Source organism: Balaenoptera physalus (genome assembly GCF_965194825.1).
Source record: "Balaenoptera physalus genome assembly, chromosome: X".
NCBI lineage: Eukaryota > Metazoa > Chordata > Mammalia > Artiodactyla > Balaenopteridae > Balaenoptera > Balaenoptera physalus.
Genome location: NC_138903.1, coordinates 133,105,569 through 133,124,274, shown reverse-complemented (window position 1 = coordinate 133,124,274; position 18,706 = coordinate 133,105,569). Strand labels below are relative to the sequence as shown.

General features: G+C 68.2%; 1 protein-coding gene across 21 annotated transcripts; it reads right to left on the bottom strand.

Annotated features, from left to right (window-relative positions):
• Nucleotides 1–458: 458 nt before the first annotated feature.
• PLXNB3 (plexin B3) lies at nt 459–16,201 on the bottom strand. Of its 21 annotated transcripts, none has more exons than XM_082446153.1 (36): nt 16,113–16,201; nt 14,761–14,836; nt 12,193–13,236; nt 11,625–11,804; nt 11,017–11,145; nt 10,836–10,936; nt 10,179–10,308; nt 9,864–10,020; nt 9,667–9,775; nt 9,473–9,587; nt 9,236–9,361; nt 9,025–9,141; nt 8,650–8,743; nt 8,398–8,567; nt 7,977–8,128; nt 7,588–7,693; nt 6,750–6,880; nt 6,319–6,495; nt 6,012–6,204; nt 5,662–5,892; nt 5,415–5,576; nt 5,182–5,333; nt 4,917–5,017; nt 4,613–4,836; nt 4,296–4,474; nt 3,967–4,033; nt 3,352–3,679; nt 3,137–3,240; nt 2,957–3,050; nt 2,411–2,589; nt 2,069–2,229; nt 1,704–1,851; nt 1,489–1,553; nt 1,345–1,420; nt 1,163–1,224; nt 459–863 (listed from the first exon to the last, which is right to left on the bottom strand). In XM_082446153.1, exons 2-36 carry the CDS (start codon nt 14,830–14,832, stop codon nt 770–772), a joined length of 5,730 nt encoding a protein of 1,909 aa, XP_082302279.1. In that variant the 5' UTR covers nt 14,833–14,836; nt 16,113–16,201; the 3' UTR covers nt 459–769. The 21 variants fall into 21 exon arrangements, with proteins under 21 accessions (XP_082302279.1, XP_082302274.1, XP_082302287.1 ...); XM_082446150.1 differs by having other exon boundaries at nt 460–949; nt 1,150–1,224; XM_082446151.1 differs by having other exon boundaries at nt 460–863; nt 1,150–1,224.
• Nucleotides 16,202–18,706: the final 2,505 nt, after the last annotated feature.

Below are 18,706 nucleotides of genomic sequence, written 5' to 3'. Positions count from 1 at the left end.
GGCAGCAGGACGGGCTGGAGACCTCTGTGGCTGGCGTGGGTGGGGAAGACGAGGGGAGGCCTTGGGCGGCCAAGGAGCCCCCCGAGCCTGTGGGCACTAGTGTGGGGTTCCGGCAGAGACCGGTGGGCACTTTGGCTCTTTAGAAAGAACACTGGCTGCTCCCAGGAGGGAATGGGGGGCGAAGAGGGGAGCAAGGAGGTCAGCTGGGGACTGTCAGAGAGTCAGAAGGAAGCAGAGGGGGCCTGGCAGTGATTGGGGACACTTGGTTCTACGTCCCTGTGCCAAGGAAAGGACTGGGAGGATGGGGTGGGCATAGATGGGGGCAGGAGGGCAGGGGCACCTTTCCCGCAGGGGTCAGGGGAGGGAGAAGAGCAAGCCCTCGGAGTCCTCTTTTTCTCAGGTAGCAGAAGTCGTAGCCGTGGGCCGAGGGGAGCGCTGTGCTGAGGCACTGAAGAGACTCACAGGGGAAGGTGGGGCTGGGCATTGGGCTTCTTCTAAAAAGACATTTTTATTCCCAGGTGTGATGCCCCAGCAAGCACATAAATACAGTGGGGAAGGGGGAGGGGGAAAGGATGGCTATAAGTTAGAAGCCCAGGCGGGGAAGGAGGGAAGCGGAGGGGGCGGGGGGAGGGGTGGTAGGCAGCAGGGAGCCCCTCCCGCTCTCTGCCGGCCACGCCTGTGTCGCTGGCTCCATCCAGGGCTCCTCCTGGGTCGCGGGGGAGAATGCGTTGAGATGGCAGATCCTGCTGTTGCCGAGCTCACAGGTCAGTCACCTTGTTCTCCACCAGGGCGGCAATCTGCTGCAGGCGGCAGGCCAGTTGCATCTTCTGGCCCGCAGGGTTCTCCTCCAGGGCACTGATGATCTACCAGGGCAGAGGGGGCCGCCCCGCCTGAGGCCCTGGCCCTCGGCCCACCGGCCGCCCTGCCCTGGCTCCGTCTCAGTAGCAGCCTGGGGAGCCAGACCTCCCTGAGGAATGTGGACGGATGCCGAGCCCCTTCCCCAGCCTGGGCCTTTCCTCTCTGCCCAGATTGGGCCTGGACACTTCCTCCCACCCCCAGGGAGACTCCTGGGGCCTCCCTCTGGGCTCTGGGCTCCGGGCTCCGGGCTCCGGAGGCATGCCCCTCCCCCCAGAGTGCCCCGGGCCTCACCTGGTCGTAGTACCTGTGGATGTGGGTGTAGAGTTCTTGCAGAGCTTCCAGACAGTGGGGAGCGGAGGTGTAATTCTGGGGGCAGCACGCGGGGGTTGAGGCCCCAGCCCGGGCCTCGAGCCAAGCCTCCCCCTTCCCCTCTGCCCCCTCCCCGCCCCAGGTGTGGAAGGGTGCACCCTCTGGGCCGGGCCTCACCCCCGAGAGCTCGGCCAGAGCCGAGTTCATCTCCTGGTAGCTCGCCGGAGAGCTCTGGCGAATGTCGGAGTAGTATCTGGAGGAGGGGACAGAGTTAGGGGCAGGCAGCACCCGTTCCCTCGTCCGTGACGCCCCGACACCTACCTCTCCACCATCTGCTTGTAGCGAGGGATCTCCCGGGCGTAGAGCAGTTTGTTCACGGGGGAATCCTGTTCCGGGCAGGGGTGGGCGTGAGCGGGAGCTGGGGAGCTCTGCCCTGTCTTTCTGACTGTGCCACTCGTGCCCCCCCCCAGCCCCACCCAGGGCTCTGCTCCGAGCCGCCGTGGCTTCCCCGCCAGCCTTTCTTCCTCTGCCCTCACCCGGCCCACTTTATGCTCCGAGATGGTGCAGGAGTCCATGAAGGTCTGGGCAATGACGGCGAGGACGGCGTCCACGTTGTCCGACACCCGCACGTCAAAGATGAGCTGTGGGTTCTTCAGGGTGTTCACCCAGAACCGCAGGAGTAGGCTGGGGACACAGGCCAGCCGCGGCGTGAGCACGCTGCTCCCGCTGCCATGCTCGGCCTGCTGCCCGGCCCTGGGCTACACGGGGAGCTGGCCTGCGAGTCCGTGCCGGGGGCGGCCGGGAGCCCAGGGCGAAGGCCACCAGGCCTGGGCTTCTGTCCCGGCCCTGCTGCCCCTGCCCTGGCAGTGTCCTCTCTGCACGGGGGTGGCAGGCGGGGCACCTGTTAGTCTTCCAGATGTGCAAGGTCTCCGGGTCCTCGATGCCGTGCTTGTCAGCCAGCTCGTCCAGGAAGTCAAACAGGTACTTGACAGCGATGGGCACGGGCCGGTTCACGCTGAGGATGGCCTGGAAGGCGTCGTCCACAAACTTCTGCAGCGTGCCCTAGAAGTCAGGGCGCGGGCGGTATGGGGGGCAGAGTGTGTGGGCCTCGAAGCCGCGGCCAGCGCGGCCTGCCTCGGTGGGTGGGGCCGCCCCTCTGCCTTCGGGACCACACCGTCTCCCCAGCTCGGTTGGGGTGCCTTTGCTGAGGCTCCCCGGGGGCCCAGCTCCCCGGCCCAGCTACCTTCATGGACAGCAGGCGGGTGAGGTAGATCTCCGGAATGGCCTTGGCCCGCGCCCGCTCCCGTTCCCGCTCCCTCAGGCTACTGCGCCGGGCCTTGGCTGCTTCTGGCTCATCGGTGACTTTCACCAGGTGCCAGAGGCGGACCCCACCCTCCTCACTGTCCTCCAGCATGGGGATGTCTGAGGGCACAGAAGCCGGGCCTCAGTCCTTTGCACCCTCATGCCGCTGGCCGGGGAGGCCCAACCTGCTTCCCTGGTGAGGTGGGGCAGGGTGGGGGGCGCCGAGGGCCGCAGGGTAAGAGAGAGGTGGAGGAGAGGGTGGCAGCCCAGGGGCTCGCTCGGCCCAGCACCCCGCGGCCCTGGAGCTCCCCGACCCGGACGCGCTGCCGCCCTCGTCCACCCTGGGCCCCTGGCTCAGCCTGGAGTTTCGGCTTCCCCGCTGGCGAGGTTTGGGGAGACCCGGACACGGCAGACGGCGTGCCCAGGACTCCAGCCTGCCCGCTTCGAACTCGGGGGCAGGTTGGCGCGGCTGGGCCACGGGACTCACTCTCCCCAGAGGGGCAGCTCGGGGCCAGGCTCTGGGAGACGGCGCCTCCGTTGTGCAGCTGGGGGATGAGCCTCACCGTGGCTCCATCCGGGACCTGGCGGGGAGGGGAGCAGAGGCTGGGCTCCTTCCCTGGCTGCCCCCGAGGCGGGAGCCCGGCCCCGGCGCCCACCTGCCCGGCACCTTGTAGTGTTGTAGGGTGTTGAGTCTCTTCCAGCGGTCCTGAGTCACCGAGGTCAGGTCCTCGTCCGACAGGGTTAGGTGGCCAGCCAGGCCTGAGCGCCACTCTTGGGGGGACCCAGGGAAGCCGGTCAGCCCACAGCCCGTTCCCGTAGGGCAGAGCTGAGTGGCCACAGGTGAGAAGAGCCTCGGGCGGGGCAGGAGGGGTGGGTTCTCACCGAGGTCTAGGGCGTGCACTGAGGGCCTCTGGGAGAAGGGGGTGCCCTTGAAGACTTGGTCCAGCACCTTCTCCTTGACCTGGGTGATCGTGTCCGTGTCGAGCACCCGGGCGGGCACGTGCTGCGCCGCGCTGCCACCTGCAGCCCCACCAGCCCCCGGCCCAGCCAGCACCATCAGCGTCAGGGGCCGGAATTCCACGTCCTCCCGCAGCAGGCGGCTGTCGTTCAGGGTCCGTTTTGCCTTGCCCGTCACGGCGTCCACGGGGCCCTTGTCCACCTGGTACTGGATGGCCCGGAGGAGCACGTAGAGCGGCTCAGCAGCCACCTCCTGCGGCCACCAGGAAGGGCTGGCGTCAGCTGGGGGACTGGTGGGCGGCGTGGGGCTCAGAGGGTGCGCTGTGGGCAGGGAGGCGTGGCCGGCTGCACGGAGCGAGGATGGAGGGCAGGGGACGACAGCGGCCTCTGCTCCACATCCAGCCCGGGCAAACATTCGTAGCCTTCCCCTCACCGACGCCCCCGCCCTCGAGCCCAAGGCCCCTTGGTGGAATGGGGGCGCAGATCAGTGAGGCCAGAGGCAGCAGCCCCAGAATGGCGTGAGGGGAGAGGGGCCCTCACCCTCAGGAAGGCGTAGAGACAGATGGACACCCAGTTGGTGAGCAGCTTCTCCGCCATAGTCTCCGTCCTGCAGGGAGCGGGCCCTGGGTCAGAGGGGCTGCTGCAGGGCCCCTCTGTCTTCAGGCTGAGGCAGGCAGTAGCAGGAAGGCAGAGCTGCTCCGCCCGGCCACCCTTTGTGCCCGGCTCGCCGCTCAGGATGCCCATCTGCTTCCCCACCAGCGGCCCCGGACCCAGCCTGCCTCCCGGGGCTTCCCAGCCCCACCCACGCCAGGACAAGGCTGGACGGAGCCAGCTCCCCTGCTGCCGGGACTGGTCAGGCCGAGGCCAACCTGCGCAGCATGAGCTTGGGGTTCTTCTGCACGTAATGGGTAGCCAGGCCTCCGAGCAGCGTCTTCATGATGTCGGTCAGGTACTCGAGCTTGCCGTGCAGTGCCAGGGACAGCAGCGAAGCCACGAGGCAGCGGTCCCGCTGGGAGAAGCTGGGCTGCTCCTCCAGGGTGTGGACGAGCTAGGCGGGAGTGGGGGGCGGTGCTGGCACTCACTCCGGGCAGCCCTGCGCCCCACGCATCCTCCCACGTCCGTGCCCACACCTGCCGCCTGGCCCGCCTCCTCGCCCAGGCCCGCTGCCCGCCCACGCGGCCCTCACCGTAAGGAGGAACAGCTTGCTGTTGAGCAGGTTGGAGAGCTGCATGAGGCCCTGGCGCACCGGCGCGCGGCGGCCCTCTTCCCCGGGCCCCTCCAGGGCAGGCTGCAGCGGGCAGCGGCCGCGCCCGGGGAAGAAGACGCGCTCGGCGTACGTGCGGTAGTCCAGGAAGGGGATCCCGCTGGCCTCCAGGTCGCTGCTGAGGTCAGTCATCTCCGTCATCAGGTCTGTAGGCCAGGAGCCACCGAGGTGTGAGCCCAGGCCCAGGTCCGCCCTCTACCCCCCCTCCCCACCGCCCTCTGCCGACCTGTGAACTCCTTTCGGCACTGGTCACCCACGCCGATCTCCAGGTTCTCCAGCTGCACCAGAACCTTCTGGTAGTCCCGCAGGGCCTGCTTGCTCTTGTGCCTGCAGCCCAGGGGCCAGGTGTCAGCCACGGGACCAGGCCTGCCGGGGCCGAGGCCACCGAGCCAAGATGGCCGCTTGCCCAGAGGCCTGCCGTGGGACACCCTCTCCAAAAGTGAAGCGGGGAGTTCGCACGGGTGCGTGCGTGGCAGGGCGGCCCCCGTCACCTGTACATGAGGGTCAGGAGGAGCACGGCGGCGATCAGCACAGCCGCGCCCAGGCCCAGGCCCACCTGGGCCTCCACGGGGAAGGCAGAGAGCGCGGGCTCAGCCTCGTACTGGACGGGGCCCAGCGGCAGCCGCACGTTGCCCATCTGCACCTGGGGTGGGGACACAGGGCTCCTGAGCGCCGGCCTGCAGCGCTCCGCCCGCCCAGCCCCGCACCCGGGGCCCAGCCTCACCACGAACTGCGGCGGGGGTCTGGAGCCGTTGGTGGGCTGTGGGGCCCGCGGGGGCGGCTCGCAGTACAGGTGGGTGGGCGTGAGCGTCTTCACCAGGCACTCGCCGTCGCCGATGTGCACGCGCACCTCCTCCTTGCTGATGCCCAGGTTGAGACCCTCGCCCTGGAAGCGAGACCCGGGGCCTGAGTCGCATCACCCAGCCGGTGCCCGCAGCCCCCGCGCAGCGGCGGCCGGCCGAAGCCCTCACCTCTACGTCCAGGATGTGGCCTGGCTTGAGGCGGTAGGGGCGGGCGCCACCGAGGGGGGCCAGGCGGGGGTTGGGCTGGTACAGGAAGTCCTGGCCGCCACTGGCGCGGGCGAAGTCCACGTGCACGTTGTCCAGGGCGAAGAAGACGCGCCGCGGGCTCGCGCCCTCCGGCACGGCGGGGCTTCGGCACAGGAGGAGGCTGGGCGAGCTGACGGAGCACACGGTGGAGCACTGCGAGGCGGCGGGCCAGGACGGGGCGGGGTGAGCTGCGGCTCCCACTCGCTCCCAGGGACGTGCGGGCCGCCCCACCCCCTCGCGGGGCACGGCGCCCCCTGCTGGTGGGGCCTCACCTGCAGCCAGCCCCCCTCAAGCTGGGTGCAAGCCTGGGGGGCCGCGGCGGGGGCCCGACAGCTCCTCCTGGGGGTCGGGTCCCGGGGCTGCAGCGCCGCAGCCGTCTCCTCCGCGGCCTCCAGCCACACGGACAGCAGGGGCCGCTCTACCACGTCCAGGCCCGTGCCCCGGACTCGGATCAGCCGCCCACCCCTGCGCCAGGATAGCACTCAGCAGGCCCAGGGGTGGCGGGCAGCCCAGTCGAGTCCTGGCTCCCCGCCCTCCCGGCAGGGTGCACGGGTTGCCCCAGGTGGGTCAGGTCCTCACCCCCGGAAGCTGACGCTGGGCTCCGCCGCCACGAGCTGGGGGTCGGCGGTGTAGTGGAAGGGGCTGGCGAGCAGCGTGCGCTGGGCACGGCCGAAGACCACTCGAACCACAGCTTCCCCTGGGCTGGCCTGGGGCGTGGTGTGGCACACGATGGCCTCAGGACACACTGGCTCCCTTCTGCAGGGTGGGGAGGTGTCTGGCATCTTGGGCTCTAGCCTCAGCCTGGCCTCCCCACCAGAGGCCTGCTTTGCCTCCCTCACCAAGGGCAGAGACCCCTGGGGTGGGCACGGCAGCCGTGAACTTGGGACTTTCATGGGGGCCTTAGGGAGCCCTGAGTTCACCACCCCCATTGTACGCAAGGGGACACTGGGGCCCATAGGGAGTACCCCCCAGCTGACAGCGGCCAGCTGGAACCAGGAGGAGATACTCACATACGACAGGGTTGGCTGCCCACAAAGGCACTGATGTTGCCTCCCGTCTGGAGGTGCTGCCCATGGATGGTGAGCTGGGTGCCCCCTGCCTGGGGGCCCCACTGGGGACTCAGGCTCAGCAGGACGGGGTCCTGGGGGACAGGGCAAGCTGGGGCACGTGGAGGCCCACTTCTCAGCTCTGCCTCCTGGGCCACGGCTGACCCTTCTCTCCCTCCGGAAGCCCTGTGCCCAGCTTCTGCAGCCCCGCAGCTCTCCTGCCAGCCGCCCTGCCCCACCAGGGGGTGCTCTTCTCTCCTCACTGCGTCTCCTCGTCCTCTGCCGCGGCTTGCACCTCCCAGGCCCCCCTCCCCGCAGCTCTAAGCCCTAAGATCCAGTCACCTCCTTGGGGTGCTGCACCTGCCCCTGCACCCACTGCTCCCACACCGGGCTCCCTGGCCCCAGCAAGTCTCGAGGGCTCAGGCTGGCGCCTGGAGGCATCCCTGCTCTCCCCCGTCCCCTTGCCTGCAGGCAGCCAGGTGGGCAGCAAGTCCTGACAGCTCTGCGTCCCGGAGTGGTCCTCCTGCCCATCCGGCCGCTGCACTCACTGCTTCCGCTGCTTGCCTCCCTCCTGGGCAGCGGCCGGTGGGCAGCGTCCCCACCATCCCGCCGCTGCCCCCAGCCCACCGTCCATTCAGTGGCCAGAACGATCACTCGGATCACGTGGCTTCCCTCCTGGACACGAGGCAACACTTCCCGCTAACCTTAGGTCAAGTTGGAAATCCTCACGTAGGTGTCACTGCCCTCCTGCCCCTGCTTTCTACTACCCCCTCTGTGGGGACCACCCTGGGTGGGCGCTGACCTGGTAGGTGAAGTGCTGGGTTGAGATGCCCGGTGACCGACTCTTAATGGCCACTTGGATTGGGCCCACGGTGCCGTTGGGGGCAGGAGATGTCACACACACAATCCTGGAGAGCGGAGGCCCGATAGCTGCTCAGGACCCCCGTGGGCCGGGCCCTCGCCCGTCGGGAGCCACAGGCTGCCTGCCAGCCGCTGCCCAGAGCCCACCCCCTCTACTCCTCTGGCTGCCAGCCCCTCCCTCCCCTCCCCCGGGCTCATCTTCCTTCGGCGCATCTGACCCGGGCCCACGTTTCTTGGCCGCGAGCCTCCCTTCTCTCTGGGCGGCCAGTCTCTGAGGGCCTCCTTGGGAGGGCATCCCTCCGCCCGCCCCCGGCTGCCAGGGTGCCTCACCGGGCAGAGATGCGGTAGAGAGAGGGGTCAGGGCTGCAGGGCCGGCCAGCCACGCTCACGGCGTCCTGCACGTCGGCAAAGTCCCGGCCCAGGTTGGAGCCCAGGATGGTGAGGGCCAAGCCACCCTCAGGGGGGCCGGTCAGGGGCTCAATCTGCAACAGGGAAGGGTGGTGATGGGATGCGCCCAACCCGCTGCTCCTTTGCGGTGGGGGGGTGCCTGGCCAGCCGACCAGACCAAGGTGGGACACAGCTGCCAGGGCTTGGGGGCCTGGGGCAGGGCTGCTCTGACCCTGGTAAAGCTAAGACAGTGGGGGGCAGGGCGGGGCCAGGCAGACCGGGATGGGGGATGGGGGGAGGAGGTGAGAGGCTGGGCCGTGGGGGAGGGGTGGGGGGGAGGCTAGGGTGACGGTTGGGGGCTCACCGAGTCGATGCTGGGTGTGGGACACAGTGGCTCCACAGCCCCAGGCGGGCACAGTGGCCCGTAGCGACAGGTGGGCTGGTCGTGGCTGCACCACAGGCAGCCCAGGCTCCCGTTGGCTGCCTGGCAGTGGCTGCAGTCGGGGTGGCCCACAGCGCAGTCGTACAGGGTCACTAGGGAAGGTCAGGTGGTGCTCTGAGGCGCCTCCCCCGACTGCACACCCTGCCCTGCCTGCTGTGCCGCCCCCAGGCTCACCATGAAGAGTGTGGGCATTGTCCAGCCTCTGGCCCTCGCCCCGGGTGACGTAGATGGGCACTGGGAGCTCCCGCTGGGCCATGGAGGGCTGGAACTGTGGGTGGAGGGCGGGGTCAGGCCCGACCCAACTCGGAACACGCCCTGACCCCCGCCCGCCTCCTCCAGGATGCTCCTCCCAGAATGGGTGCCATTGTTCAGGGCCTGCATCTCCCAGCAGGGGCTGTGGGCACCACGTTCCTGTGCACGCCCAGGCCTGCCCACAGCAGGCCTCATGAGTGACGACAGGCTAAAGGGGACGAGCCCCTGAGGGCCCGGGACAAGCAAGGGCTGCAGAAGGCGTCCAGTGGCAGGTGAGGCTATGGGGCAGCTGCCCACCTGCTGGGCCTGGCAGTGGATGAGGCCGGCGTCCCCGGCCACCTCCTCCAGGGAGGCCGGCAGCCTCTGCAGTTCTCCGGGCAGCTCCAGCCAGCAGTGGTAGGCGGCAGGCAGGCCCTGGGGGTGGGCTCTGTCAGCATCCTGGACACTGTCAGCGGCTACCACTGCCCCTCCCCCGCTGTCCCTGTCCCCCGCCCACCAGAATGCTCACCCGGAAATGCTGAAGGTTCCGCACGCGCAGGGCCAAACGGCTCTCCCAGCCCACAGGCACCAGGAGGGGGCCTACCAGGCCCTCGACCCGGGGACAAGCCCCTGGGCCCCGCACCTGGCTGTCCTCCTGGGGGAAGGAGACCCCTTAGCGCTTCAGAAGCCGAGGGGCCTAGGCGGGCCCAGGGTAGGGTGGGTCCACGACGGAGGTGAAGGAAGCCAGTAGGCCGGGCCCACCCACCTGTTGGGCACTGTAGATGGTCCTCTCGCCCTCCGGGCAGCGTTCCCCGTACACACAGCGGCTGCTCTGGGGGCACCAGTGGCACCGCCAGAGGCTGCCCACACAAGCACCGCACCTGGGGGGACGGGGGGCTGCTCAGGTGGGGCGCCATCGGGAGTCACCACCCCTACCCAGCAGCCGGGCCCGGCACTCACGGAGCAGCCGCCTCCAAGGCCTGCACGGCACTGCAGTCGTAGAAGGAGAAGTTGGTGGTAGCCACGACCACGTCCTCGAACATCAGGGCCAGGGGCAAGGTGATGTGCTCTGGGAGGGCATGGTGGCGGCAGGGGCGGTCATGCGGCTCCTGCCCCTCCGGCTCCCGCCCTCGCCCCTCGCCCCGGGGGCCCCTCACCTGTGCCCGGAGGGTTATGCGGCAGCTGGTCTTGGGGAGGGGTGACACAGGCCACGTGGGTCCCTTCCACGTGAGCCAAGCTGTCATAGTCCCCGAAGGCACAGTGGAAGTATTCGTCCACGGTGAGGGTGGGCAGCCGGGGCACAGACAAGGCGACCTGGGACACGCGCGAGGAAAGCACAGCAGGCGGGGGCTTCTGGGGGGCCCAGCTCGCCGAGGGAGAGGGATCCAGGGCAGGGAGGGTTGGGAGCAGAAGCAGCGGGAGAGAAGGAAGGCGGGGCAGCCCCCCCAGGCAGGCGGCGGCAGGCGTCTGACCTGGCCCTGCTCCTGGCGGGGACGGTGGGCCGGCAGCAGGCTCTGGATGTGCAGGCAGTGGCCGTCCTCGTAGCTCCATAGCCACTGGTTGGGCTGGGCTGCCCGCCCGCATTGGCCCTTGCGGGTACAGCTGTGGAGCAGGGGCCTGTTGGGTCCCTGTGTGGGACTCAGGCTCCCTGGGTGACTGGCGGCCAGGGGCTTGGGAGGACGGCCCAGGTGGAGGGCAGCGAGCGGGGGGCGTGAAAGGGACTCTGCTCAGAGAGGAAGCGGCCGAGCACATAGGGCTTCGTGGCCGATGCGCGGGCTTTGGCCTTGCCTGTGAGCGAGGGGGGCGCTGCTGCTGGGGACGTGAGCACGTGAACCGGACTTAGCGTCGCCGTGAGGGATTCCCGAGGCTGCCGTGTGGAGCGTGGGCTGGAGAGGAGCTGGAGTGGGCCAGGGGACACCTGGGAGAGGTGACAGAGGCCTGGCCCAGAGGGGGCTAGGGGAGGAGAAGTGGACATGTTGGGCAGTGGGGGGAAGGGGACGCCCACCAGATTCTCGGTTGGGCGCGCAGGGCAGGATGGGGGAACTCAGCGACGGTCCTGCGTCCCACCTCGGGGACACGACCCGGCCTCCTGACCCACCTGGAAGTGCGCTGGGAGCGGCCCCACTCACCTGCCCTGCAGGACGCACCAGCCGCACAGGGGGTCCCGGGCCTGGAGGCAGCTGCTGCAGTCGGGGAACTGGGGGCAGGCTGCCACGGGTACGCGGTCCACCTGGACAGGCGGCGGGGTACAGAGGTGGTGGCTGCAGGGCCTCGGGCCTCGTGTGCTCACCCCCCCGGGACGGCCCTCACCTGCTGGGAAGTCAGCACGTAGACGTGGCTGCCGCTGCTGTCCACCAGCAGGTCGGGGCTGATGGCCGAGCCCGGGGGCCCCACTTGTTGTGAGTGGTACACCTGGCCTCGGGTGCCATTGAGGAAGACCTGGGGGGATGACAAGGGCAGGGCTGGGCCAGCCCGTGCCATGGAGGGTGGGGCAGGCCCACGGGCATCCAGCCTGCCCATGTCGCCTCCCCGCTTCAGCCTCACCCAGCTAGGGGGGGCACAGCCACCCTGGGTGGGGCCCTTGGGTGCCAGGGGAAGAAGGGCAGCTGCGGGGAGACCAGCAGGTCATGAAAAGGCAAGAGTCTCCTGTTATCGGCTGGAGACGCTGGGGCCGCCTGGGAGGCATCCAAAGCCACACATCTGGGAACCAGCCATCAGTGTGTGGCCTGGCTTTCCGACCTGCCAGCAGGACACAGGCCGAGAGGTGTGGAAGGAAACCGTGGCCACGGGGCTTCTGTGAGCCGCCACAGGGCAGGAGCGCCTCCAGTCAGGCCGCTGAGGCCAGGCCCGGCCTGGCAGCATTGAGGCTGGGACCGGGGGTCTGGCCGAGGCCCACCCCGCCTTCATCAGGCCCTTACCTTATGCAGCTGGCCCTGGACGTCCCCCAGGAACGCTATCGTGTGTCCGTCGGCCCGGAGGGCTGCGACTGCGCTGATGGAGTTTCCGAGCTGCAACAGAGGCCCCGCCTCCAGGGGCTGGCGGCCCGCAATGGGGCTCGGGGTGTGCTCATCGCCACAGGGGTATGACTCGGGGGAGTCCTGCAGGGGCGGAGAGGGGGGATTCAGTTCCCGGGAGAGGCACGAGGCGCCTTCCCTGGGCCCGGATCTGCAGTCAGCACGGGATGGCAAGGCAGCAGGTGAGAAGGGCCCCAGGTTGCACCGCACAGAGGGAGAGACTGGCCGAGGAGACTCAGGCCGAGCGGGCCCCTCCTTGACATCCTCTAAACCAGAGGTCACAGGCGACTGTCACAAGAGAGCGTGCAGCTGCCCTCGGCCAGGACTACGTGCGGCAGCCCCGGCCCTGGGCAGAGAGAAGCTGCAGGGCCACAGAGGGACAGGGCCGGAGTGGCAGGCCGGCTAACACAGATGGCGGTGCGGAAAGCCTCAGGTGAGAGGGCAGGGGTGAGGCCCAGGCCCAGCCACTCACGGGCGGCAGGGTGACGCAGCGCGACGTGACGCCGTACTCCACGGTGGCTTCCTCCGTGCCGCCGGGGCCCCGGCCGCCTGTGGTGTAGCAAAGGCGCCGGGCCCGCTCCATGGTCGCGTCCAGGTCGGCCAGGGGAAAGGCGCACAGGGCCGCCTGCGCCCCCCTCGGGCCGGCAGCGAACGCCCCCAGTAAGGCGCCCGGGGCGAGGGAGGCGGCCTGGATGAGGCCGTGGCCCCGGCAGGTGAGGGGCACCTCCACGTAGGAGTAGAGATTGGCGTCCCCCAGGCAGACCCGAGCCACGTAGGAGCGGTACTCGGCCTGTGCCCGGGCCCCGCGGCGGCGGAAGACGAAGTAGGCCGAGCGGGCGCCAGCCAGGGCCGCCACATAGCTGTTGTTGTAGTCGGAGAGGTCGCCCACCACCAGGCGGCCCAGGCCCTCGCTGGAGAAGGGCTGTGGCCCAGCCAACTGGCGCACGGTAAGGGGAGGCACCCCGCCCGACAGCTTGCCCGCCAGGCCCCTGGCCACCAGCAGGAGGTCCTGGCCCGGCCCGGGCACCACCAGGCCCACCGTAGCCACGCCCGCGGCGTTGGCGGCCACAAACTGCCCGTCACCGGGGTCCTCGGCCCAGTACAGCAGCTGCGCCACGTCCTCCAGGCGCCGCTTCTCACACACTCCCTGCCGCACCTGCCCGCAGGCCACCAGCTCCCGGGCCCGGCCGCTCACCAGCAGCAGCTGGTTGGCGTTGTCGGTGAGCCGGGCCTGTGGGCACTCGGCCGGGTCCCGGAAGGGCACGCAGTCGGGGCTGTCGAGGACCGGGCCTGTGACGGCCACTGACTCGAGCCGCAGTGCGGGGCTGAGCTGGAAGAGGCGGTTCACCGCGCCCACGTAGAGGGCGCCCCGGCCTGGTGCCAGCGCCAAGCGGTTGAGGGTGGTATTGGGCGCCAGGAAGCGGTGTGCCCGCGTCGGGGCGAGCGGTGGGCACAGCAGCGGCAGCACGAGCAGCAGGTGGGCGCCCAGCGGAGGCCGGGGCGCCATCGCGTGGCCCTGGGGGAGGTCGGGCAGGAAGGCACGAGTCAGGGTGGCCATGGGAATGGAGGGCGAGGGGGCAGGAGGAAAAGGAGAGACAGAGACAGAGACAGAAAGGGAGGGAGAGAAGGACGGAGAGGCAGAGAGAGAGAAGCAGAAAGCAGGGGCAGGGAGAAGCAAAGGGAGAGGAGAGGGAAAGAGTCAGAGGGAGACAGGGACAGGGGAGACGGAGAGTCCCCAGGAGATGGGGGCGGGGTACACGCATGCGCGAGGAATTTCCTTCATCTTCTACTTTATATGCATCTAGATTGTTGAAGGGGGCAGATCCTGAAAAGCCACAAGAACGCCAACAGAAGGACTGAGCGACAGAGAGAGGAGAGACCACAGAAAGGAGAGCAGGGCAGGGGAGAGGTGGGGAGGTGGAGGCGGAGGGGCTGCGGGCGAGGGGAAAGGGGACAGGAGCCCAGAGACCCCGACGAGGACAGGGCCTGAGGGCCAGCGAGGGTGGGAGAGAAAACCTGCCCTGGGAAGCCAGCGGAAGAGAGGAGAGAGCCAGACACCCTGCTGCCTGCCCCAGAGAAAGCAAGGGGCCGGTGGCCAGGGCCGAGGCAGAGGAGAACAGAGGGCTGGGAGGGCCCCAGACTGAGCTAGGGGTGCTCAGAGCGGGGATGGGGGAGTTGGGGGGCACCGAGAGACAACCCAGGGTGCAGGGGATTGGGGGAGGCCTGTCCCTTGCCCCATCAGCCCCGGCAGCCAGGGTCCACCGGGACTGGCACGGGGAGGGTTAATGGGGGAGCGGGAGAGGAGTGAGAAGAGGACAGCCAGAGAGGGCGGGAGGGGAGAGGAGAGCTTGAAAGAAAGTCCTAGCCAGGAGCCGGGCACGGGGGGCTCCCTTCCCCACCCATTTGGGGCCCAGACTGGAGGTAGCTCCCGCCGGCCTGGTGGGCGCCCAAGGCTGAGCCCTGAGGGGAAGGGCGGGGCCCCAGCCTCCAGAGGAGGCTCCGATCCAGGGTTCTCCCGGCCTTCCAGCTCACCTCCCGGCCGCCGCCGCCCAGAGGCCTCCTGCGGTGCCCAGGTGACACGCGACACGAGTCCCTGGGCCGTGATGGCCCCTCACGCCTCCCTCCTCCTGACCCCGGCACAGAGCCACAAAGACAGGGTAGGAGCCAGGTCCTGAGTTGAGCCAAGGTCCCGCACAGCTGGGCGTGTGGGCGCGTGCCAGCTAGGAGTGGGCCCACTGTCATTCAGCAGCCTGCCAGCTCCGGCCCCCATGGGCGTGCCAGCTGCGGGGAGAGCTCCGAGGATGGCCCCTGGGCCCTTATCTTGGGAATACAGACAGGAAGGTCAGGCCTGGCTTGGGGACAGGGCCGTTTCCTCTAGACCCTGGTATCGGCGGCAGTATCAGGGGCGGGTGAGGGGGTAGACGGCCCACAGCTGGAGGCGCGGCGCATGGGAGCCCGGGCTCCAGGCACCTCTGCGCTCCTCACCTGCCTGCCCTTCCCCAGAGGGGGGTCTCTCGGGACGTAGGACTCAGGCACTTACCACAGCGAAGGGCAGCAGCAGAGGCGTCTCCCGGGGCAGTGGTGACGGGCACAGGATGGCTGTGGGGGGCATTGTCCTGAGTAGGAGGGAGACAGTCAAGGCTTGGCTCCATTCACACTCAACCCCGGGGGAGGAGGGAGGCCAGGGGGGCCGAGGCCTGGCAGCCGGGCTCCACCACAGCTGGCAGCTTTGTCAATAGTGGCCGGGCCAAGGGAGCCCTGCCTCCACGCCAACAATGTCCCCTCTGTCCAGAGGCCCAGGCCAGGGACCCGCTGTCTGGTGTTCCTATCCCCATCCAGGCTGCTCTGACCAGGGGGCTCCCTGCCACTCCCCACCCCCAGAGAGACACCCCCTGGGATCCGGGGACAAAGGGACAGGGTTTCCTTCAGCCAGAAAAATGAGACCCACACAGCCAGTCCCCCACTCCCGCCCCGTGCCAGCCCCGTGCTCCTCCCCGTGTGCCCCCGGGGTCCCTGTGAAGGGCGCAGAGTGGGCCACGGAGCCCCCCTGCGAGGGCCAGGGCCCTGCGCCCCTGCATAGCCGGCCTCACCCTCGGTAGCCTTGGCGCCTGGCTGGAGGCGAGTCCTGACCCTCAATGCCTGCCTTTGTCCAGGCCAGGGCCAGGGGAGAGACTGGCCAAGGCAGCCCGCCTGGGAGACCTTCTCCCCCCACGCGCCCCCACCCCCAGGGACTGGCAAAGTCGTGCCAGGTACAGTCTGGTGCCACTGGAGGATGCTTCTGGAGGGGGCTGAGGCATAGAGGATGCACAGGAGGGGTCTGGATCTCCCCCTTCACGTGTGGGGTGGGGAAGGGAGTGGCAGCTGGCAGCCGGCTCCTCTGCCCCCCTCAGAGGGCACCGTCCGCGCACCAGGGCGGCAAGACTCAGGCCGTGACCCGAGGTGCGGAAACAGGTGTGCTTGAGCCCAGCTCCCTGTCTCCTCCACGGGCGCGGTAGCAGCAGGCAGGCTCCAGGGTGAGGTGGCAGCAGCAGGGCTCGCTGCCACCTGGCTGGGCCAGTTGGGTGGCTGTAGGAGCGGGGAGCCAGGCGCGCTGCTTCCCTACCCCGTGCCCTGCCCTGTGGCCGGAGGCGCCAGCTCTCGCATTTGGGGGCAGCAGCCTCAGCCCTACCTCCCAGCGCCAGGGCCACCCCTCGGCCGGGGTTGGGGGGATCCGTGCCCCCAGGCATCAGGAGGTGTCGTCGCAGGACTGGGGCTGGCGCCTAAGTGCTTTTGCCTGATTCGGGCTAGTCGGCCTGCGGACCCCTGGCTTCTCCCGGCCCCCAGGCGGCGCCCCCCCACCCCGACCCGGCGGCCCTGCACCCTGTGCCCTAGCCAGCCCCGGCTCCTGCCTACCTGAGCGGGCCGCCGGCCGGGCCGAAGAGCAGCTGGCGGTGCCAGGAGTGCGTCCCGGAGGAGCCCCAGTCTCCCTCCCCACAATGCAATCGCGCCCAGCCCGACTTGTCCTGGGTGGCCCGGGCAGCCCATCCCCTCCGCGCCCACTCCTTTGCCCGACGGCGCAGGGCAGGGCACTGCTGCCCTCTGCCGGCCTCGGTGGGCATGGCAGAGGGCCAGCCGCGCACCTACCCGGAGGAGGTGAGAGGGGGCGGTGCCCTCCCATGGGGGGGTGGGGGCAGGCGGGCGTTCTATAACCTTCCATGAAGTGCCCTGACTGAGTGCCAGACTTGGCCCTGGCACTGGCACCGTTCAGAGACGAAGCCCACTGCCACCTGCCCCAAGAGTCTCCCGGGTCTCAGGGGCAGAACTACTTGCCAACAGATGAGACCCCACTGCCAGGACAGCCCATTTGTGGAGGGCACTGTGGGTCACCAAGGAGGGGGAGTCAAGTCTAGGGGCGCTCAGTGCATCATGGAGAGCATCACAGAGGAAGTGAGGTTTGAGCTGACCTTGAACCACACGGTGCTACTTCTACTGTCATCCTCCAATGTACCAGGGCTGGTCTAAGCGTTCTGTGAACGTGAACTCATTCAGCCCTTCCAGTGACCCCAGAGCGGGTGCAGTTATTTCCCCTGGTTCACGGGTGGGGGAAACTGAGGCTCGCGACGTTAGGAAACTTGCACAAAGTCACAGGGCTAGTAAGTGGCAAGGCTAAGAGTCAACCGCGGGTCCCTGCCCTTAACCATCAGGCCACGAGGCCCTGAACCATGAACGGCAGCAGGCATTGGGCAGGAAGGGAGATGGGGACTGCCCGAGGCCAAGCCTGCAGGTGACACGCCCACAGGGCATTTTCCCCTACCTGGAGCACAAGTTGGTCGAGGTGGGCTTCGAGGGTGCAGAGGTGAGCAAGTCTGGAGGAACTTGGACTTAGCTCGCCATGGGCTGGCAAACAGGTTTGCATTTGAACAAGCGCAAGCTGGTGGCCCAGGGGTGGCGAGCATGGGGGAAACCTGGGTCAGGGGTGGCTGTAGGCGTGGAGAGGGGGAGCAGAACCCAGGAGACGTGGCGGTGGATAGGGTGTAGGCGGCGAACGCAGAAGGATCCGGGAGATGCCTGGGCTCTTTCTGCTGGGGCGTCGCTCCCTATGGAGCACGGGTGCCAGTGGTCGGGAGGACTGAGGGGCCCACAAGGCAGGAGGAGGTGGCCAATGGAGCCGGTGGGGTCTTAGCGTGAGAAGCTTGGCTCGGGCTGAAGAGCACTGGGGGTGGGTGGGAGTCACAAGAGGGAACTGGGCGACCAGGGGCATCAGGGGAGGTGAGCGACCCAGAACCTGAAGGCCCAGCAGATCCGGAGGGCTGCACCCCCCCGCCCCCAAGGGGGAAGGCCAAACGCCCAAGAAGGGGCCAGGGAGGGATCTAGAAGCTCCGGGAGAGGCAGGCTGTTGGGAGCGTGATGGGGGAGGGTCTCCGAACACTAAGAGTGGAAGGACCGTCCCCCCCATAGCCAGCTGGGCCTCTCCCCTCCACCGTGTCCCTCCTCAGCCCCCACCCAGCACACACGTGTCCTTGGGGGCCTCAGGAAAGACAGACACCTTCAGTCCCAGCGCTGGGCACATTTTGTCCTACCTTTCCACAGAAGAAAATAAATCTGTATCCAGGCAACACACATTTTAATAAGTATGTATGTGTATGGCCTGCAAGGGCCGCGTCCACCGGTCCCAGGCAGAAGACAGGCAGCCCCTAGTCTGAAGTCAGTGGCAACCGTGAAGGACCTTTGCAAGTTTTGTGAGTTTTAGCATCTTACACAAAGGGAATCGTGGTGGTGTTTTCCTTCTGCCAGTGGCTCCTTCCCCTCGCAGCTGGCCTTTGGAGATGTATCTGCGCCGATCCACGTGGGTGACCCATTCGTCCAGCTGCATGGGATCCACCCATCAGTATCCCTGCGAGGCGTGGGGAGGCGGCCTTGCTGCGGGCGGGGTTCTCTAGATGCTGGAAGGGGACTCGCCGGGTCATAGGGCACGTGCGCTCCGAGTTTGCCAGGGGTGGAGGAATCGCTTTCCAAGCTGGTGGCCCACACGACACTCCCACTGCCACTGTATAGACATTTATTTCTGTTTCTCCTCATCTTCACCAGCACTTGGACTTAGGACTTTTACTTTGTGTTTCATACTTTCTGTCAGTACAATGGGTGTGAAATGGTGATGCCTCGCTGGGCTTTTTTTTGTTTTTTGGCTGCGTTGGGTCTTCGTTGCTGCGCGCAGGCTTTTCTCTGGTTGCGGCGAGCGGGGGCTACTCTTCGTTGCGATGCACGGGCTTCTCATTGCGGTGGCTTCTCTTGTTGCAGAGCACGGGCCCTAGGCGCGCGGGCTTCAGTAGTTGTAGCACACGGGCTCAGTAGTTGTGGCTCGCGGGCTCTAGAGCGCAGGCTCAGTAGTTGTGGCTCACGGGCTTAGTTGCTCCGCGACCTGTGGGATCTTCCCGGACCAGGGCTCGAACCCGTGTCCCCTGCATTGGCAGGCGGATTCTTAACCACTGCGCCACCAGGAAAGTCCC